Genomic DNA, 19,488 nt, shown 5'->3' with positions numbered 1-19,488 from the left:
TCTTATATTTAGAGGAGGAAAAACAATTATGACATCAGTTATGACATCACTTACTGGGATTTGTAGTCTTTCTAGTTGTGTATTTTTATCTTATATTTCAACAGTTTTACGACAAACTGTGACTTATTTTTAAATGGAAATTATTTTTTATGATTGACACATTGATAGCCTATGTGTAATTCATGGCACAATTCAAACGGGATCGAAAGATAATTTCTGTCTCGCCATTGACGACTTCAATACATACTTGTTCCGAAATAAGTTCCCATGGAGGTGCACTGGAAAGGGAGGGACTTCGGCTCTCTATTATACATCGATGGCTTACATACACACACTCAGTATCACTCCGCGCCACATCAGTAACATCCTGATAGTATATGTGCGCGGCACTATATACTACAAAAACAATTATGATAGTGTGCATAAGTTGACCGTTTCTGTCACAATATTAATTAAGTTTCCCACTGGATATAGCACACAACATCAAAGCATCACTCCTGTTGTGTGAAGCCAAAGCGTAATTACCGAGTCCGCAGTTTAGTAATCGGGCCGACTGCGCATGTTTCGTTCCACACTAGAGATGGCAAATCCGGATCATTTTATGGACTCGGAGTCTTCTGAGTCAATCATTGAAGAGATCCGGATCATACGAGTCATTTGAGTCATTTGAGTCATATGAGTCAGCATGACCAAGACCGTAGAAATCCTACCGGTGAAACCGAAAAGTTGTTGCATTTAACCAGCATATTAAACTAACGTTACATTAACCTCCGCTACACAGTGTCTTTTGCTTTAATAAAACATGTGTGTGTGTGTGTGTGCATTTTAAAAAATAAGTGTTTTGCATTATATGTATATAGTTATTTTAATATGTTCCTGTACTTAAGCTAATTTTGCACAATTGTGTTTTCATTTAATAATAATAATAATAATAATAATAATAATAATAATAATAATAATAGTATAATTACATTTTATATATTCTAACTGTTTTGCAATTTTCTATCATTTGTTTATTTTTGTGTGCCATGTTCAAAATAAACGAGTTTCCAAGTAAGATCCTTATTGGAAATGCAGATATTATTACAGGAGACTGTTGCACAACATGACCATTGTGTTAGAAGTCTACACTGAAACTTAATTTAGAGCCGGAAAAATCGCGGGATCCGTGAATCCAGGTCAATGATCGAGAGAGACCAGTAGCCTACGAGGACTCAGAGCCGTAACATATAGCAGGCAGCAGATCCAGAGATCCAGCAGACTCGTCCCCATGCACGAATCTACAGCAGACTCAGCCCCTCCTCCGGCTCGCACGGCTCCCGCGAGTCCCACGGCTCCCGCGAGTCCCACGGCTCCCTCGACGAGTCGCAGCAGACTCAGAGATTTGCGGACTCACGGCTCACTCACGGCTCACTCACGGCTCACGGCTCACTCACGGCTCACTCACGGCTCCCGCGAGTCCAACGACTCACGGCTCACTCACGGCTCACGGGACTCTCGCGGGAGCCGGAGGAGGGGCTGAATTTGCTGTTGATTCGTGCATGGCGACGAGTCTGCTGGATCTCTGGATACAACAACGTTGTAATGTGATTGTACACGTTATAAAGAGAGTAAAGAGTGACGCAATTTATAGTTTTAATTGTTACGTCACATCAGGTGTAGGACTCAAAGGACTCGGGTTAATCGAGAGGGAGACTCGTCACGACCGGCTCATTACTAGGATCCGGGTTAATGATCCGGATGAATCATGACTCGCCCATCTCTATTCCACACTCCAGTCCTGTTGGTGGCGTGTGCACCTTTATCTGGTTTACCAAGAAGCAACAGTCAATGAAAACAAACTGTTCGGTTTAATTGAAGAGAAGCTGTGGAAGGAGATTCGCCGTTACAGCGTTGAATATTATTTCTCTTTAAAGAAAACGTTGAGCGTAAATCAGTAATGGAAGGCTATGCGGACACTGTCGCAGTAAGATACATGGAGCAGCTTGCACTTCAAAGTGTAGCGGCTCCTCATTAACTGAGGGCCACCCAAGCAACCAGGCACGCACACACACACACACACACACACACACACACACACACACACACACACACACACACACACACACACACACACACACACACACACACACACAGGCTTAACATTTCCGTTCTTACGTAGACTAATAGTTGTAACAAACCTCTATATTTACCCTTTTTACTTCCCCGTTTTAGTAGTGCAACCATGGACGCACTATTTGTTGTATGTTTACACATTTACACTATCATTATATTGATTTACGTTGTAAAGTGTGCGTCAGATTGGCCACCTCCAAGTTAGGCCAAACAGGGAAATCATTAACCAGTGTGTTCTCGCGTAATTTCAAGACCACGTGAGATACACAACAGTTTTTTTTTTTTAATGTTTTTATAATGATAAATAATGATGCAAGTAACCACAAATAACCTGTTATGTCTGAACTGAAGGACAAATTATTTTGGAAATATAGATTATTCTTGTTTTATATCAAAAAGGATTTCGAAGCTTTATACTTAAGAAACTATATTACCTCTATGTAAAGGCAAAGCACTTTCCATAGCATCACGCTTCGTTTCATGCAGAGGGAGGGATGAAATGAATCGACAACATATTGTGTGGGAATTGATAACACACTTTTGACTCTGAATCTGCTTGCTTGCTTTCATCACACCACAGGAATGCAGGTGTTGGAGTGGAACGGAATCCTTCTGATGGGAAAGACTTATGAAGAAGTGCAGTGCATCGTGGGCCAGCCATGCGCCGAGGCGGAGATCTGTGTTAGACTGTGAGTTACATCTGTCATCCTTTACTCCTCTATCCCTCTGAAACTCCAATATGTTTAGCTGCAATATGGTAACTTCACAACCTTCTCTCCACCTTCCTTTTCCTCCTCTTTATTCCACATCCCTTCATCTCACAAGTATCACCCTCTGACTGATAACTGCTATAATACACTGGTTTATGTTCCATTATAAATGTCCTTTATGGATCCAAACAGCGACCTTGATATGCTGTCTGACCCTGAGCACCCACAAGCCCTGGAGCACCATGTCCAGCTTAAGGCTGGTATGTACAAGGATTTGTTGATGTGTCTGCATGCATGCATATATCTGTGTGCCTATTTCACATAATTTCAAGGTGAATTACTGTGTTCATTTGTTTCAGTAGGTGGGCAGCGTTCCCCTGGTGTGGATCCTAATCAATTGGCAGCAGAACTGCAGAAGGTGTCCCAGCAACTGGCTCCTGGTTTGGCTGGAACAGGGCTCGGGTCTGGGGGTTTGGGGGTCCTCTCTGTGCTGGATCGTTCTGCCCTCCTCCACTCGGGTACTGGCTCAGCTGCCTCCAGTGGTGTGCCAAGCCCTGGCCAGCCTGCATCCCCAGCCATAAACAAGAAACAACGACACAAGGTTGTGGATAAGACTTGCATATTTCACTGCCACATAGCAGGCACACTTTTCAGTTGTAAATAGTTGAACTGGATAAATTGTGTAAAACAACAATGTATTCTAAATGAATAATAGTATGGATGGTTATAAGCAGCACTCTTTTTGATCTCTCATGCACCTGTGACTGTGTTCAACAGGACAATTATAATGGAACAAAATATAGTGTGTTACATTACATGACCTAGGGTGGTCTGCATGGAATTGGAAATATATGCATGTAGGCTTTGTTATACTGTAGGCAAATGTGTACATGTATTTTCATTGAAAGGCATGTCAAACTGATAAAAAAAATAGGAAGCATTATGGAATGATAAATGGAGATGAATGTCAAGCAGAAATATACTTGTACTTTATTATCTAAACTGTAAAATACAGTTCACTAATGATTATGTAAAAATGAAATAATTAATTAACCTTCTCAAAATTCACTTGAGGACCTTTTAAGTAAATTGCACTCCTCAGATAGTCATATCTCTCCTGAGGCTCATAGATCCGGTGAGAAATCTTTACTCAGCATCTTTTCTACAAGGACAATCCATTCATCCGTAAGATTACAATATAGAGAGGTCAAGTTAGGTCAAAGCACCTTTTAACAAAACCTAATCCCAGGGGAATGGCTTGCTTGAACTTTTCTTTGTGGGTCAAGTCATGAAAGAATCATTTTTCAACCATTGTATGCTCTCCCCTATTTCTGTAGCCGATAACAGAGGTAATGAGGATACCTCATCCCATCACTGGAGAAATTCAGGTATTAAAACACAAAAAGTACTAGATACTTTTCATCCATAGTTAAATCTGCCTCACACAGCTTCCCCTCCACTCTTTTCCCCTCAGCTCCAGATCAACTATGACAAGAACCTGGGAAACTTGATCGTGCATGTTCTGCAGGCCAGAAACCTGGCCCAGAGGGACAACGACGGCTACTCTGACCCGTTTGTCAAGGTCTACCTCTTACCTGGGAGAGGGTGAGTTCTGACTGTGTTTCACTGTTCATGACTGTCTGGTCTGTGTCTGCCTTTCTGCTTCTGTGTCTGTCTTGTTTACTCTCCCCCTATTTCTTTCTGACCTTATATTGTGTCTTGTACGAAATTGACTAACTACCTGAGCTTGTTTGAGAGAATGAGACTGGACATGATGATATGAGGCATTCAGTTGTAGTTTAATTTGATTCCATTTGATTCAATCTCTTTCGATTTGTGGATGGGTGTGTTATACCTCATAGGAAGTTGTGAGAGGAGATAATTTGCCATACTGAAACATTATAATATGTTCAATTATCTGGTCATAGACAGCATTATGTGTATGCTTTCATACTCTAAGCTAGACTTTTGTATTTTCCATTAGTTGTATGTCCTGCTTTTACTTCTCTCGCCTGATCCACCCAATAGCTTCGTACAAAGAACCCGTGAATAGCAAGAGAAAGGATCGATATAGCCTTATCTGCTCTGTAACCGTATCTGCTCTTAGATAAAAAAAAACATTAGAGCTGTTTATGAGATTATAAGACCCCTCTATTGCACACTTAGAATGAAAGCTGTACAGGAGAGCCTTTTTGTTCCCCTGCTGTTTCATTTGAAGAGTATTTTGAAATGTATTTGTGGGTAGAGTGCACGGCCACGGTACATCGAGCAACAGTTCAGAATAGTGAATTAGTCATCCACCCATGAGCCAGTTGGAATCATTGTGAGATGATTTGGTCTTGCGTCACATACATTGCTTGGGCACAAAAACAGTGCACCTGCAGAGAATATTGATTGCCTCAGCTCTCTATCCTTTACTGCCTTTTATTTAAGCTCTCTGGGCTTCTCTGACTGTTTTTTGTGTTTTTGCTTTCTTGTTTGTGATATCTGCCCTCCTCTTCCTCTTCTGGACTCCCTCAGCCAAGTCATGGTTGTCCAGAATGCAAGGTAGCGTGGTGCTGATCTTTGCTTTTCGTTGGTGTTTTGTTTTTTCTTTCTGTAAATTATGTCTCCAAAGTGCTTCTCCATCCTTTTGTTGTGGCCTTTGTTGTTCGTCTAATTATCTGCTCAATTTCATGTCGTTTAAGAAAACTCCTGTCATTGCTTTTTCTCTCCATGCCTCTCACTTTTAACACTTCTCAGCTTCTATCTCTGAAGTGCTTTGTGATTTTGTAAAGTCATCCAAGACAATTTGAACATTGTCATTTGAAATTGTTTCTGATGTCTCCAGAGCAGGAGATTTTACAAGCATCTATTCAGCCCACAGTTTTTGAGCATATCATAGTGTAGTAAATGTTTGCCATGGGGTCAGGCAGGGAAGAGAAATTTCAATTTATTACTGACAACCAATCATTCTGAATATCATGACTTATCAGTGCTGATAACAAGAGAAGGACCAAGTATGCCCAGAAGACCATGAACCCAGAATGGAACCAGACTGTCATCTACAAGAACATTCATTTGGAACAGGTACTGTGCAGAATAACATTATCAAACACTTTACACACAAACTCTCCCTTTGTCATGTTTGTGCAGTTTGTGCTTCGGGCCACTTGAGGTGACGTTGATGTCTCATTACACTCTTCTTAGGATTCTGTCCCTATGCCTTGTCCGCAGGGCTGTCCTCCATATCCCTGTGCAACCTCTTATCAGCTCTCCAAAGACTCAACTTAACATGCATCATTTCTACTCTATCGCTGCATCAACACCGACAGCCTAACTGCATATCAATTCAACAAAAATAATTATAGAAACATTGTAATTGTGCCTGTGTGCTTTTCTGTCACACTGTGTTAGTTAGTGTGCCTATGGGTGCTTGTGTTTTCTTCATTGATGTCTGTGTTTGCTTGTGTACACACAGACTGTAATTACAACAGTGAGGAAGTGCAGATGCAGTAGCTTTAGTGGTCAGATAGAGGCCTTCATTGGACTCTCTGGGGCTTCCTTCTGTTAATCACATCTCTGATGGCTGGAGCCTGCCACTCTTAAAACTGCTGAGGCATCACTCATTCAATCATTCACCCCTGATATATGTTGCAATCTCCCCTTACACATACCAATATACACATTCACAAGTTTATGTACATGTATTGTAACAAACCAAATTTAATAAGTAAGTCCTTATCTTCCGAGCATATTAAAGTCAATAACCATTCTAGGTTTGTTTTCTTTCACACTTTCTCCACTCACACATACTCAAACGCAGGCCTACACACACAGTTATCTCCCTCACACATACATATGCACAAACCATCGTCATAATCTGTTTCCCTTTCTCCTTCACTTTTTCTATCCAGTTAAAGAAAAAGACGCTGGAGGTGACTGTGTGGGACTATGACAGATCCTCTTCCAATGACTTCCTGGGAGAAGTGAGTGCTTTTGGAATCTCAACAAAAAACTCAAAATGTCCAATGCTTAACTCACACGTAGTAAACAGCGGCATTCTTTTTTCGATGACAAAAGCTTTTCTTGCAACATTATAATACGAGTCTTATCTCCCTCGCACAAATTCTGTAGTCAATCTTTGCTACATGCCTTTACCTTTTTTTTGCAATAAGTGCTATTCGTCTCGTGCTAAATTCTGTATGCATTACAATTCTGTAGCAAAATAGTTTGGATAGGCTTTTATGTTATCTACCATCCAAATTCTACTCCCTTTTCCCTTGGGACCCTTTGGCTGCATCTCAGGTCGATGAAATGGAATCCTTGAGTCCCTCACTTGCATCGTTTCCCTGCATGTAGTCCCTTCCACCAGGGAAGCATGGAGAGATGCAAGGAAACCACGAGAAGCAGGGAAATGAGTTTTAAGAGCAATGGGACGTCCTTTCTTCCGGAGCGTCACGTGAAGCGGTGTCCGTTTGTGATGGCGCCGCACAGCTGATGTCTAACAGCAGCTCTGTCCCTGTTGTTTTCACAAACACCCTTGCCTCTGTTAGCACACATTTACTGACATAAACATTTGTATCATCTGTTGTAGACCCAAATAAATAAAATAAAATAAGAACTCATTCTCAAAAAAGATAAACGCCATTCATAAAATGTATAAACGAAAAAAGCAATCATGAAAATGTTTCCAATAAATGAATAAAATAATTTTTGACCACTTTGTTGTTCAGATATATCACATATTTGTAACTAAATGATACATTAATTGAAACAAAACACGGTATAAACTGAGGAGTGACTCTCGTGAGTTTCATGTATTTTCTTCACTCCGCTGGGAAACTGCTCTCATGTCAAGAAGCATCAGATCAGTGCATGTACTGCATCGTCCAATCAGTGAGCGATACACATTAAGGGGGCGGGGCGAGTATCTGAGGATTTCATCGGAGGATGGTCTGGTGGTTCCTCCATTATCGCTCCTTGCTCCTCGGTCCCACCGACGAGCGAGGAAATGAAAATAATCGACCTGAGATGCAGCCTTTATACCTGTTGTACCTGAGTGATGGGCTTTGTTTTTTGAGTTTTTAATGGTTTTGTTTCTTCCTAACGATGCGTGTTTGTATGTTAATTGTGTCTTAGGTGTTGATTGACTTGTCGAACACTACCCAGCTAGACAACACTCCTCGCTGGCTGTTTCTGAACGAGCAGAGTGAGAGCATTGAGCACAGCAAAGCCCACCATGCTGCTCAAGGCCCACCAGGGTCTGGGTCAGGTCAGGGTTATGGTCAGGGACACAGCCTAGGCCATATGTCAGGCCCTGGGATGGGGCTTGGTATGGGACAGGGACCAGACGGGTGTCAAGATTCACCAAAGAACTCTGTCATCAAGAGCAGAAGTCATGGAATCTTCCCTGACCCAGCAAAAGGTAAAAAAAGTCTCCATTAATAACTTATTTGTTAGCGTCGGAACGACTTATACTGTATCCACCCTCAATTTCCATAATTTCTGTGAATCGCCACAATGACACAGATTTTCTTTGGCAGGCGTTTGGGTCAAAAACTGTGATTCTCGATCTTGTCTGTTAATTATTTCTCATAAAGAAAGAGGCTGTTACCATAGAAACATAAATGAGAATAATTTCCTGACTGCAATAATTACACTCTATGCGCTCGTCAACTGCTACATGGCCGCTGCTGTGGAGCAGAACAAAATAATAATGTTAACTGTGAATGTGAATTCATCTTTCTAGTTAAAATAGCAGTCATAACCCACCATCTCATCTTCCTGCAGACATGCAGATGTTGCCTTTGGAAAAGTCACACAGCAGCCCAGGCAGCTCCAAGTCTTCCTCTGACGGCCAACTGCGCTCCCATGGCCCCTCCCGAAGCCAAAGCAAGAGCAGCGTCACTCAGGCCCACCTTGAGGATGCTGGGATAGCCATTGCTGCTGCCGAGGCGGCTGTGCAACAGTCCCGCCTGCAACCAAGTAAATCCCACCCCTACCCATGATACACTTCCTGTGACATGCTTCCTTTTTCCTGTGCATGCAAGCTACTGTATGTTGATCGTTTGAAAAAACCTGAACCGCTGTGTGATTACCTCCTTAACATTCTACCTTTGCCTTTTTTGTGAGCACAAAAATATTTGTTTTTAAACAAACATCTCTTAAGTTAAATGTTCTACTCCTCCTAGTTAAATCAATCCTTCTTTCACTAAACAAAACCCAAGTTATTAAACAAAATAAGTGAGCTATATCAAATACTCAACTTGCTGCATAATGTCTTTAAATCTTCATTTCAATATGTATACATCTGGTACATACAGTGCACTAGATAAAATATAGTGTTTGACATTGCCCATCTGTTAAACATTTTGCTACCTACTTTGGTATCTTAAGTAGGACATTAAGCTGATATGTTGTTATACACAGAAGTATAGTTCAACCTTACCACAAAACTAAAGAAACATTTATATTTAATTAGCTACAAATAAGAGCCCCCGAACCCCTGTTTCTACATTAATTCTGCATGTGCCAGTCCCAAACATATTCTACATGATCTACATGCAGATCTCTAACCCAAATCAAGAAACCAAACCTCTTGGTCCGTATTAACATAATTTTAACAATATCGATTCATGTTTATGCATCATTTTAGTGTGGTGTCCTCAAAATAAAGTACTATGCTGTCATCCCTTCCTTAGATATGTTTTCCCACTGTTGGAACTATTTAAGCATGCAGTTGCAGCTTCCCTGGCTACTATTCCCTGGCCACTGAGGACTTTGTGATGCTGCAGTCGCTCTGTGTGTGTGTGCATGTGTGTGCCATATGAATGAACCCTCAGATTAGTCACAGAAAATGCACAAAGACACACACAGGTTTGGCTCCCCTCCCTACCCAATCCTCTCCCAAAGTTGCCTCCTAAAACAAAGTGGAAACAAATCTGAGACTGAACCAGTCAAACCAGGAAACACAGTCAACAGGACGCGCTCTCACCGGCCAATGACAGTAAAGCGGTCAGCTAACCATGAGAGGAGCAGGTGGGGAAGGTGAGGCAATATAGGAAAAATGTACTGCTAAATATGACTAATCCTAATTTATCAACCATAACACTAAAAACAACAATGAATTATTGATAATAAACTAAATCAAGACATATAACCAAATATGTAAAATCATTTAATTTATAAAAATATTTCTCATTTAATTATTTTCATTCATTAAAGTCTGTTAAAGTTTGAGTGTGCATGTGTGTTTTAGTATGTTGTTGTTGCGTTGTTTTTGTGATAATTATGTTTTTATGTCTAGAGATAAACCTACTCCCCAGCTATTTGTGCCACAGATCGGACTTCTATTAGTCATTTTTTTTTTTTAAAGGATAACCTAGGCAGAAAAATGTTGTGTACAGTAAATCCATCCTAAGCTAGACAGAAACACTTCACATATTCTCTGAACTAATCACACTACTGTATGAGCATAACTCAGCAGCAGTCAGGACCCAAGAATAAAAAGGAAATATATCAGAGGACATCCAAATGATCACACCCTATTCATTTTCATTTGTGAAATAAACGTAGTATCCTTAATTGAAGTCTACTGTGGGCTTGATGAGTTAACCAAGGTCCTTTACAAAGCACTGCTAAATGCAAGGACAAGCTGTCATCTACACTTATCTGCCTTCCCCTGATATGCTGTCATGTGATGCTCAGTCAAAGTTATGTGTGACAGACAGTGGCACTGTCAGTGAGAGATAGCTGGGGGTGTAAAGCATTTCTGTTGCATGAGTCAGTAAAGATGTGCCATTTTGGCACAGATAAACTACAGATAGATAGATAGATAGATAGACACACACACACACACACACACACACACACACACACACACACACACACACACACACACACACACACACACACACACACACACACACACACACACATACACATACACATACACACACATAAATACATACATAATTTCATCACTACCATCACACTTTCTCTTGCCATCCTAAGGACCAGGACACCGACTGGGTGATGTCTCAGGGTCAGTGGTGCTGTCGGCCCCGAGTCTTGTTGGAGACGCATATGGAGGTCTGGATGGGGAAGATGGGGAGGACACTGGAGTGGACAGTGCCATTTTTCAAGTCCCACGCATGTAAGACTATTTATAGCTCATTCGAACCACATCCAGTAAGGCTTGAGGCTGACATTAATTCATCATTCATAATGTCTTATGATGCTCATATGTTTTGTTTCTCACAGCGGAAAGACTATTCCTAACGGCACAGACAAACACCAACTAGGGACCCCGGAAAATGAAGGCAAGTTCCAGAAATGGCCTCTGTTAACAGATGAAACTTGGTTGTAGGTCTCCATCTGCTGGGTACTTCATATAACAGCATTATTTATTTATTTGTTCATTTACATAGACAGTCTTTTAACAACTTTTAAACCGTGTTTTCCTAATGACTATTTAAATGTGTAGTCAAATGCTCAGTTAAGTGCTTATTGTCAAGAGGCAATATTTACACAGCCTAATGACTTGGCTGGCGTGGTGAAAGAGAATTGGATGTCACACTATCCTACGCACTGTCATAACTATATCCACGTTTCATGTAGCTCAGGTGTCACGGTGCCTCCCTTTCTTCTCTAGTTACAATTTGTAACAAAGAGCCCAAGGACATTTTAGGCTGTAGCGTGGCAGTTGTTGGACAGATGAGGGTCATGAGGTCATTTCCATGGTGCCTGATGACTCATTTAACACAGTTAAACGAGCCTTTCTTTGTAAAATGCTTACATTTAATATAAATAGAGACGCATGACAGTTGATAAGTCCAGCTAAAATGTGGTTATGCTCCGAGTACATTATGCTTTGAGCACAGGTTTAACAATGCATTATTGTTAAATCATTTAAATATATCACTGTCCTGTGCAACCATGGGAATGTGCCTTTGGGAACAAACAATTCAGCCAGCAATATCCAAATGTAGAAATTTCCAAAAACTGATCACCCAATACCTCTTTTCATTTCTTGTTTCAGCCGGTAAAACACAAGTAATAGGCGAGATCAAGGTGGCTCTCAAGAAGGAGGTAAAGACAGAAGGGGACCAACTGGTTTTGGAGATCCTTCAATGCAGAAACATCACTTACAAGTTCAAAAGCCCCGACCACCTACCAGGTCTGGAAGTAGTCTGTTTTTTTGCACATGCATTAATGGCAGTATCTATGTGTTTTTAGAACTCTAAATAGTTTGCAGCATCACTAATCGTTATTCTTGATTTATCTTTATTTGCCCTTAGACCTGTATGTGAAGCTATATGTGGTAAATGTAGCCACTCAGAAAAGGATCATCAAGAAGAAGACCAGAGTTTGTCGACATGACAGAGAGCCCTCCTTCAATGAGACCTTCAGGTTCCCCCTAAACACAACTGGACACTCCATACAGGTACAAGAAAACACACAAGGACACCCTTTGTCCACCTGTCAAGCATGATATGTCATGCTTCCAATTGATCATTATACATGATTTTCCGCATATCTGGTTGGTCTAATAATCATAGAAAATGAAAAGCTTTGCAGTCATTTGGTGTATTCATCAGGTTAGTTTACATCCAGCATCTCTACAATGGTATTGCAGTTATTAAAACTGGAGGCTTGTTACTTCTGACAAAACAAGTCATAAACCTCACAATGGTAAATACACTGGTCTGCTGCCTCATGTACCAGCTGTACATATAGAACCTCCTCGTGGTGGGATGCAGGAAATGAGCAGGTACAAATTGCTGGTAAATTCTATAAAAAGTCAATTCAACACAGACAATTGCAGTTCAATAAATACTGGCAAATATAAAAGAAAAACATGCTCACTGACTCTTTTTTGAACTAATGCAATAGAAGCATAGATGTAATATGTAAGAAATATGAATGCATTTTCTGATAGTGTTGTTTGTTATACAGGACAATCTTAATGTGTATATATTTCATCTTGATTTGAAGGCTTACCTAATCAATAGATGACACTTTGTCGGTTGTAACCTCTTCACCTAATGGTGCTTACATTATTCATGCTGAATAACGTGCTTTTAGCCGTGCACGTTTCAAGATGGAATGGGTTCTTGAGCTGACAAAGCATAAACACTATCAATCAGATAACTACAGAGTAAGTCATGACATATGTGTTTCTCTCCGATGTATTTTCAGCTTTTCTTGGTGTCCAATGGAGGCAAGTTCATGAAGAAGACCCTGATAGGAGAAGCCTACATCTGGCTGGACAAGGTGGACATGAGAAAGAGAGTGGTCAGCTGGCACAAGTTGTTTGTTAGCTCCAATCAGACCAACCCCTGAACAGCACAACAACAAGCTGGAGAAAAGGTGAAGGCAGCATTCAGAGATCCATTTCTGACAACAAGACAAGAGAAAAATATTTCAAAAGAGGAACTAAACAAATATATTTAAGTTCACGAGTGTTAAGGAGGAAATTATCTGCTAATACCATTACAATTGTATCTTTCCAACACTGCCAGCACACATGTCCACCTCCTCCCATATAGATTCTGTGCTGACTGTGATTGTAGGATGCAAACATGCAAATACCACAGCAAGCTCTGAAACACACACAGCAGCACTACGGCTGTGTGAGCAGTGATGTCCATTACCATGGTTCCAATTCAATGATCAACATGATGTTGTTTTAGGGCTCTGCAACTAAGCTAACATATCTCTCAGAGGGAAAAAGGGAAAAATAAATCACCCACATTTGTATTGTGTTTTCTTCATCTGAGTCATTTTTTAAATGTCCATATGATGGTTGTGATGTGTGTGGACATCAGTGGTCTTGAAATGTTAAATATGAAGGAATGCATATTTTTTATGTATGAAAGTCTTTCAGTTTTATGTAAAAATATAAAAAACATAGTCAGACAGATGACTTTTGCTATGTGATGATAGAATATGTACAGCACAGATTGTAGATACCACACATGCAGATTACAGAGCATATCAGAGAACCACATTGTACAGTGTGATGTTTATATAATATACAAAGATATCAGATGCAGAATATATCTAATAACATATACAGTACAAGAGTTGTTCTCATATTACTAGATTATATATAATACAAAATAGAGTCTGTTTGAGGCTGTGAGTGACGCACTGACAATCCAGTAGGCTGCTCTAGTCTATGGTGTAGGCAGTCTTAATAGCCGTTATGTGAATGTGGACCTATGTGAGCTCATGGATGTTCATGACAAAAAGCTCCTTTAGTCCTTTGATCACACTGATGCACCATTAGATATTCAACAGGGCTGTGATGGATTACAACATTTTAAATGTCAACAAGCAGTAACATTTAGCTATTTCACTAGCATGCTATTGTGTTAGGCAGGTTGAATTACAATACAAGGACCAGCAGTTATGCGTTTCAAAGTCCAAATCACTTGCTGCGTTGAAAGTCACAAGCCAACTGTTGAGGATGAGAAGAGTTTATTACATCTGTTTCAAGTGTATGACATTTTTACTTTAAGGCTGTTGCTTAGAGTATGCTAATATTTATTTATGTGTGGCCTATCATGTAATTACACTGTTGGTATGGACATGTAATTCACAAGTTGTGTCAAAACCATACGTGTGTCTGCAACTGTCATCACCTCAGTATGACGGCTCTGCTTTCTGTGTGTAAGTAACGCCCGTCCTAGTTTTACCTAAAAGCATTTCAAATGAAGAAAAAATGTTCTTACCAGTCAAATATCAAGGTTCCTCTGTGTTTCTGGCTGTGCTGTAAAACTCACCAAGCTGTGTTGTGTCAGTGACTCCCACAACACAGTGAACCAGCCTCTTACACTGCCTGTGACCAAAACACTCACTCAGGCCCATTGGGGTTCACACATATTTTCAGTCATTCAGATGGGGCCACAATTATCTTGCAGAGTGTTGCCACCATATCTAAAGAATAGGGTGAAAACACACTTTGAGTGACCCTCAGATCGACTGTTGTTGTGTTAAGGCATATCATAGGGCTGATGCAATTTTTTTTTAAAGAAATACATATAACAGAAGAAACACACCTAAAACAAGATGTCACCTAAATCTTATACCATAGGGTAACGAGAGAATATAATATGAAGGGAATGTGGCTAAGTTTTCCAATAATTATTTTGTTGTGCCAACCTTGTTTTTTTATTCCAGAAACATTGATTTTTAATTCTATGCAACATATATGTTTTTGAATGCATTTGTTTTTTTGGAACTAAATGTTATTTATGTGAACATATGGTCTAGAAATGGCTTACAGAAAAAAGAAAAAACTTTAATGTGTACATTATTGAAGAAAATATAAAATAAATAGATTTTTTTTACTGATTTTAATATAAATTCATGTTAAAAGCTGTTAACATCTTCATAGAGATTGTGCACTTTATTATTACATAGTTTATTTTCTTGTCTCCTTATAACTGTCATGACATGCAAGATTATGTGTTTTGTGTTTCTGCATTGAAATGAACTGAATAATGGTGTATGTGGTGGCAGAATATATTGTGGTGTGCATTTTGTATCTATGTGGCAAAAGAAAAAAACATGCAGACACGTTGGGGTTTCTCAACACAATGCACAATTTGGGGAACAATCACCTGTCTACATCATGCTCATAGTCTAATTACCAGTCTCTGTACAGTAGAGTAAATAAGACATATTCCCTAAATGCTCAGTCAACCCCTCGTGTTTCATTAGACTTCCCTCAAGCTAATTAATGTTTGTTCAAATCAGCTGTTGCCTGTAATTGTGAAACCATCTACTGTATGTGTTGTCGTTCTGACAGGTGTGAATGTGACTCAAGTCCTTTGACATGTGTATATAAAGTGTTTATTTTTTACAAAGATTGAATGTTTATATTGTCTGAAGTTTGAGCATGTGAGTGTCGAAAAAAATCACAAAAGTCTTATAACTGTACAGCAATGTGTGTCTATAGTTGTACAAGGGGAGTTGACTGTGTAATCAATCAAAACATGTTCTGTCAACCAATGACTATATGTGCAACCACGTCCCATACACGGCTGAAAACAACACAAAGGAAAAAAAATCTATTCAACTTTAATAGTTGTCGAAGACTTTATGTGTTGGATGTTGCATGTTTTGTTGATGGTTTGTCTGTATATTTTGCCTACAGATTATGTTTAAAAGAGACAGAGATATGTATAGATTTATCTGTATGCTGACTGTAAAGAAATATGCTTGTAAAATTGTCTTGTTTTTCACCCCGTGTAAAAGCAAGGAATTTAACGTTATGGTTTTGTGGTTGTACACAGGATGTGTTGAGATATTATGCAAATTGTTCTGTAAAGAAAATCAGCTGTTTCCCCTGAGTCTAAAGAATAAATATTAAGAAGAGCTATATCAAACACGCAATGTGAAGCTTGGTTTTGTTATGAATAACAAAAGGGAATTTTGAATAACATAATGTGTTGTTCTTAAATAGGGACCCCATTGCCTTGATTAGATATTTGGACTTGATCAATGTGCATTAGTTAACTTCAATTGGTAATAATCAATATTATACTTCTTTCTGTTTTTTACAAAGTATCAGTTGCAGCATGAAGAAAGCATTTTACGTATGTTGTTGAGTGATGAGACCATAGATGTGTTAATAGACGCTGGGTGCTGGGGTAAACTGCCATTTACAACCAAAGAAGAAGAAATATTTATAAAGAAATCTCGGGTCTGAGCATGCGCAGTGTAGAATGGCGCTGACTTTTAAATGTATGGAGAAGAGGAGAGGCCGCTTGGAAATGTACAATGTTGTCTTAAGGTAAGTGATCAAGCAATACATAATTGTGTTGGAATGTAGGTTTCTGACTGCTATCGCTTGCTAACTTTGGCTAAACTAAATGTAAACTAGCTAAAGAGAAGAAAGAAAATCGCTCCTGTGTTTTGATTTGGGTGAGAGTCTCCCACACATTAGGCTTGTTTGAGACCTGCGCAGTTGCGATCAACGTCTTGCTAGTGCGTTGCATGATGGTTAGTCATTTTGTCCGACTTGCTCTGTCCGTATCTGTCCGATATGTCTATGGGCGGGCGCCCATAGACATATAAAGAGTAGACGCCGCATCGACCAGCCGTGGGGCCGCCATCTTGGACCGGTCACCCGCTCCACTCAGTAGGCTTGTTTGAGACACATTGCGGCTCGCCTCGAAAGTAGACGAGAGTAGCCGATCGCAGCCGGGGGAGGTGTCAAAAAGCTCGTCTTAAATCGGACAACTCGGATTGACTGGCTGGGTTTGCAATGGCGGAAATTCCATTTTACCCACTGTAGACAAAGGTGATCTCCATTGCTTTATATAGGTTTGTTAATTCAGTCATGATGATGAACCACACCAGTGAGTGACTGGGTTCCATAATTAGAAATGCTCCTCCCTCTTAATGTTTGCAAAACTGATAGGTGGACACTGACAGGCTACAAATGATCAGTCCCTTCAGATCCGCACACATGAAGCTTAATGAGCATGAATTGAACAGACCTGCTGCTGTGTTAATTCTTTAGCTGCCACTTTAAGCTTTATGATGTGTACAACATGGATGTAATTTGATTTAATCTTGCCATTTTAAATGATGTATTCAATAAATAAGGTTAAACCAAATCATTACATTACAATAGATTTTATTTTAATGATTTGGTTTAACTTAAAGAGAAACTTTATTGTTATTGCACATATTACAGGTACTGAGACAACAACATGCAGTTTAGCTTCTAACCAGGTGCAACAAGCAGTGAAGTGGAACGTAATGTACTCAATCTACAGAATAACATATAGAATGAATTGAATGATGAATAAACAGTGGGGTATGAATACACTAGATATCAGCCTGTGAGCAGTATGAACAGTGTGTATGAATATGCTAAGATATATAAAGTATGAAAACGGTAAGCAGTATAGTATAAAATATATAGATATTAATTTCATGATGATAAACATTGTGGAACAATGATGAAAAATGGGAATGGATGTGGCGACGTAAAACTGACGCAAAACAACAACAAACTTTTGCCAGCCAATTGGAGAGTTTCATCAGCAGCACGAGGTAAAAACCACCAATGAGCGCTCAGCTCGAGATACCAGCGAGCTGTTTCCCATCAAGCATTTCGCTTCCGCAGCTCGTGGAGAGCAACTGCGCCGCCTCGCCTCGCTCTCAAGGCTGCGGGCGTCTTTGTCTCGCGAGATTTCAAAGTCTCATGTGGGCGAGCCTCCAGAGCAAGTCGGACAAAATGACTAACGGCCCGTACACACTACAGGCGTCAAAAAAGGCTTCCAACGCTTCGCCCATTCATTTGAATGGGGTGACGTAGGATATTTTCAAAATTCGCCGAACTACATTGTGGGTAGCATGGCAAGGCGTTGCAAGCCTCGCGAGCGTCTATCGGCATCAAAAGTTCAACAATGTTCAACTTTTGAGGCTCGAGGCTTGCTCGAATTTTTGAATTCCCGTCATTACAAGCGCTAGCCAATCAAACCGCGTGTATGCAGGTCTCGACTATTTTCCTTATGTCAGAAAATGGAGGACAAATTAATCATTTCCGTGGCAAATGTCCCAGTCTTGTATGACTGTACTCTGTTCACCTACCGGGACCTAAACCGGAGGAACCAGGCATGGCGGGAGGTGGCAGAGACAGTTGGTGAAACTGGTAGGTTTTCAACTGTTTGGAGAGTTTATATCCAGTTTACTTCGTTTTAGCATTGAACAGACAGCTAGTAATGTAGCATAATAACATATTGTGGTGACCACCTTCGGTGCATCGCCTCCGACTCCCATATCTCTCGGCACTACAATATCATATATATTAATAAAAAAATATTATAATAAGTATAAGCATAATATATAACATAACATATTATACATGCACAGCTATCAAGCATAGGCAGTATATTTAGCCAGCTAGTAATGTAGCATAACATATAATATATATTAATATAATAATAAAAAAATATTATATATAGTATAAGCATAATATATAACATATAATACATGCAGAGGGTGTCGTTTTTCTCATACTGATATTCTGAACAATCTGTGCTGTTGTATTTGCTGTAAAGTGTCTCTACTGTAGGCTAATTTTATTATATGTACAGCACTTTGGCTCGACTAAAAATCGTTTATAAATGTGCTATATAAATAAAACTTGATTTGATTCACAGCTATCAAGCATAGACAGTATATTTAGCCAGCATGGAATGTAGCATAAAAATAGCATTCATTAATGGAGGAATCATTTAGTAAATTAAAGAAATTCACTTTATTATTTATTAACTTTATTATTTCATTTCATTTCATTAGAGAACATCTGCAAGAAAAGATGAAAGAAGTCTGCTGTCTGCTGTGACCAATTGCCCAGCCAACCCCACCAGTGGTGGAGGAGGACGAGGACTTTCAATTCTTCAAGAGCCTCTTGCCCACCATGAGGCAGATGACAAAGGCACAGAGGGCAAGAGTCCGCCTCGGGGTACACCAGCTCATTTTTGAGGTGGACCAGGAGAACAATGTATAATTGTATAATTTTTTCACACATACTGATCCACATTACATTTTTTTTACACTCATCACACACACTTCACTCAAATTCACCAAATAAAACATTATTTCAAGTATGTTATGGCTATACTGTGTCTTCACTTGTTCATGTGGTTTGTCA

The 19,488-nt window shown here is 39.8% G+C and overlaps 1 protein-coding gene across 1 annotated transcript in view; it reads left to right on the top strand.

The window, feature by feature from the left end:
• Nucleotides 1-16,188, top strand: part of pclob (piccolo presynaptic cytomatrix protein b) — a 65,961-nt gene extending 49,773 nt beyond the window's left edge. Inside the window, exons 22-36 of the mRNA XM_071203407.1 lie at nt 2,696-2,804; nt 3,018-3,085; nt 3,185-3,426; nt 4,163-4,213; nt 4,300-4,430; nt 5,346-5,372; nt 5,801-5,894; nt 6,722-6,793; nt 7,947-8,232; nt 8,598-8,792; nt 10,821-10,962; nt 11,070-11,128; nt 11,848-11,985; nt 12,107-12,252; nt 13,008-16,188. Coding sequence (XP_071059508.1) covers nt 2,696-2,804; nt 3,018-3,085; nt 3,185-3,426; nt 4,163-4,213; nt 4,300-4,430; nt 5,346-5,372; nt 5,801-5,894; nt 6,722-6,793; nt 7,947-8,232; nt 8,598-8,792; nt 10,821-10,962; nt 11,070-11,128; nt 11,848-11,985; nt 12,107-12,252; nt 13,008-13,151 — 1,904 coding nt within the window. The 3' untranslated portion in view covers nt 13,152-16,188. The remainder of the gene's footprint in view (nt 1-2,695; nt 2,805-3,017; nt 3,086-3,184; nt 3,427-4,162; nt 4,214-4,299; nt 4,431-5,345; nt 5,373-5,800; nt 5,895-6,721; nt 6,794-7,946; nt 8,233-8,597; nt 8,793-10,820; nt 10,963-11,069; nt 11,129-11,847; nt 11,986-12,106; nt 12,253-13,007) is intronic.
• Nucleotides 16,189-19,488: the final 3,300 nt, after the last annotated feature.

This window comes from Pseudochaenichthys georgianus, chromosome 6 (genome assembly GCF_902827115.2).
Source record: "Pseudochaenichthys georgianus chromosome 6, fPseGeo1.2, whole genome shotgun sequence".
NCBI lineage: Eukaryota > Metazoa > Chordata > Actinopteri > Perciformes > Channichthyidae > Pseudochaenichthys > Pseudochaenichthys georgianus.
The sequence above is the reverse complement of the archived record's forward strand: the minus strand, read 5'-3'. Positions and strand labels throughout refer to the sequence as shown.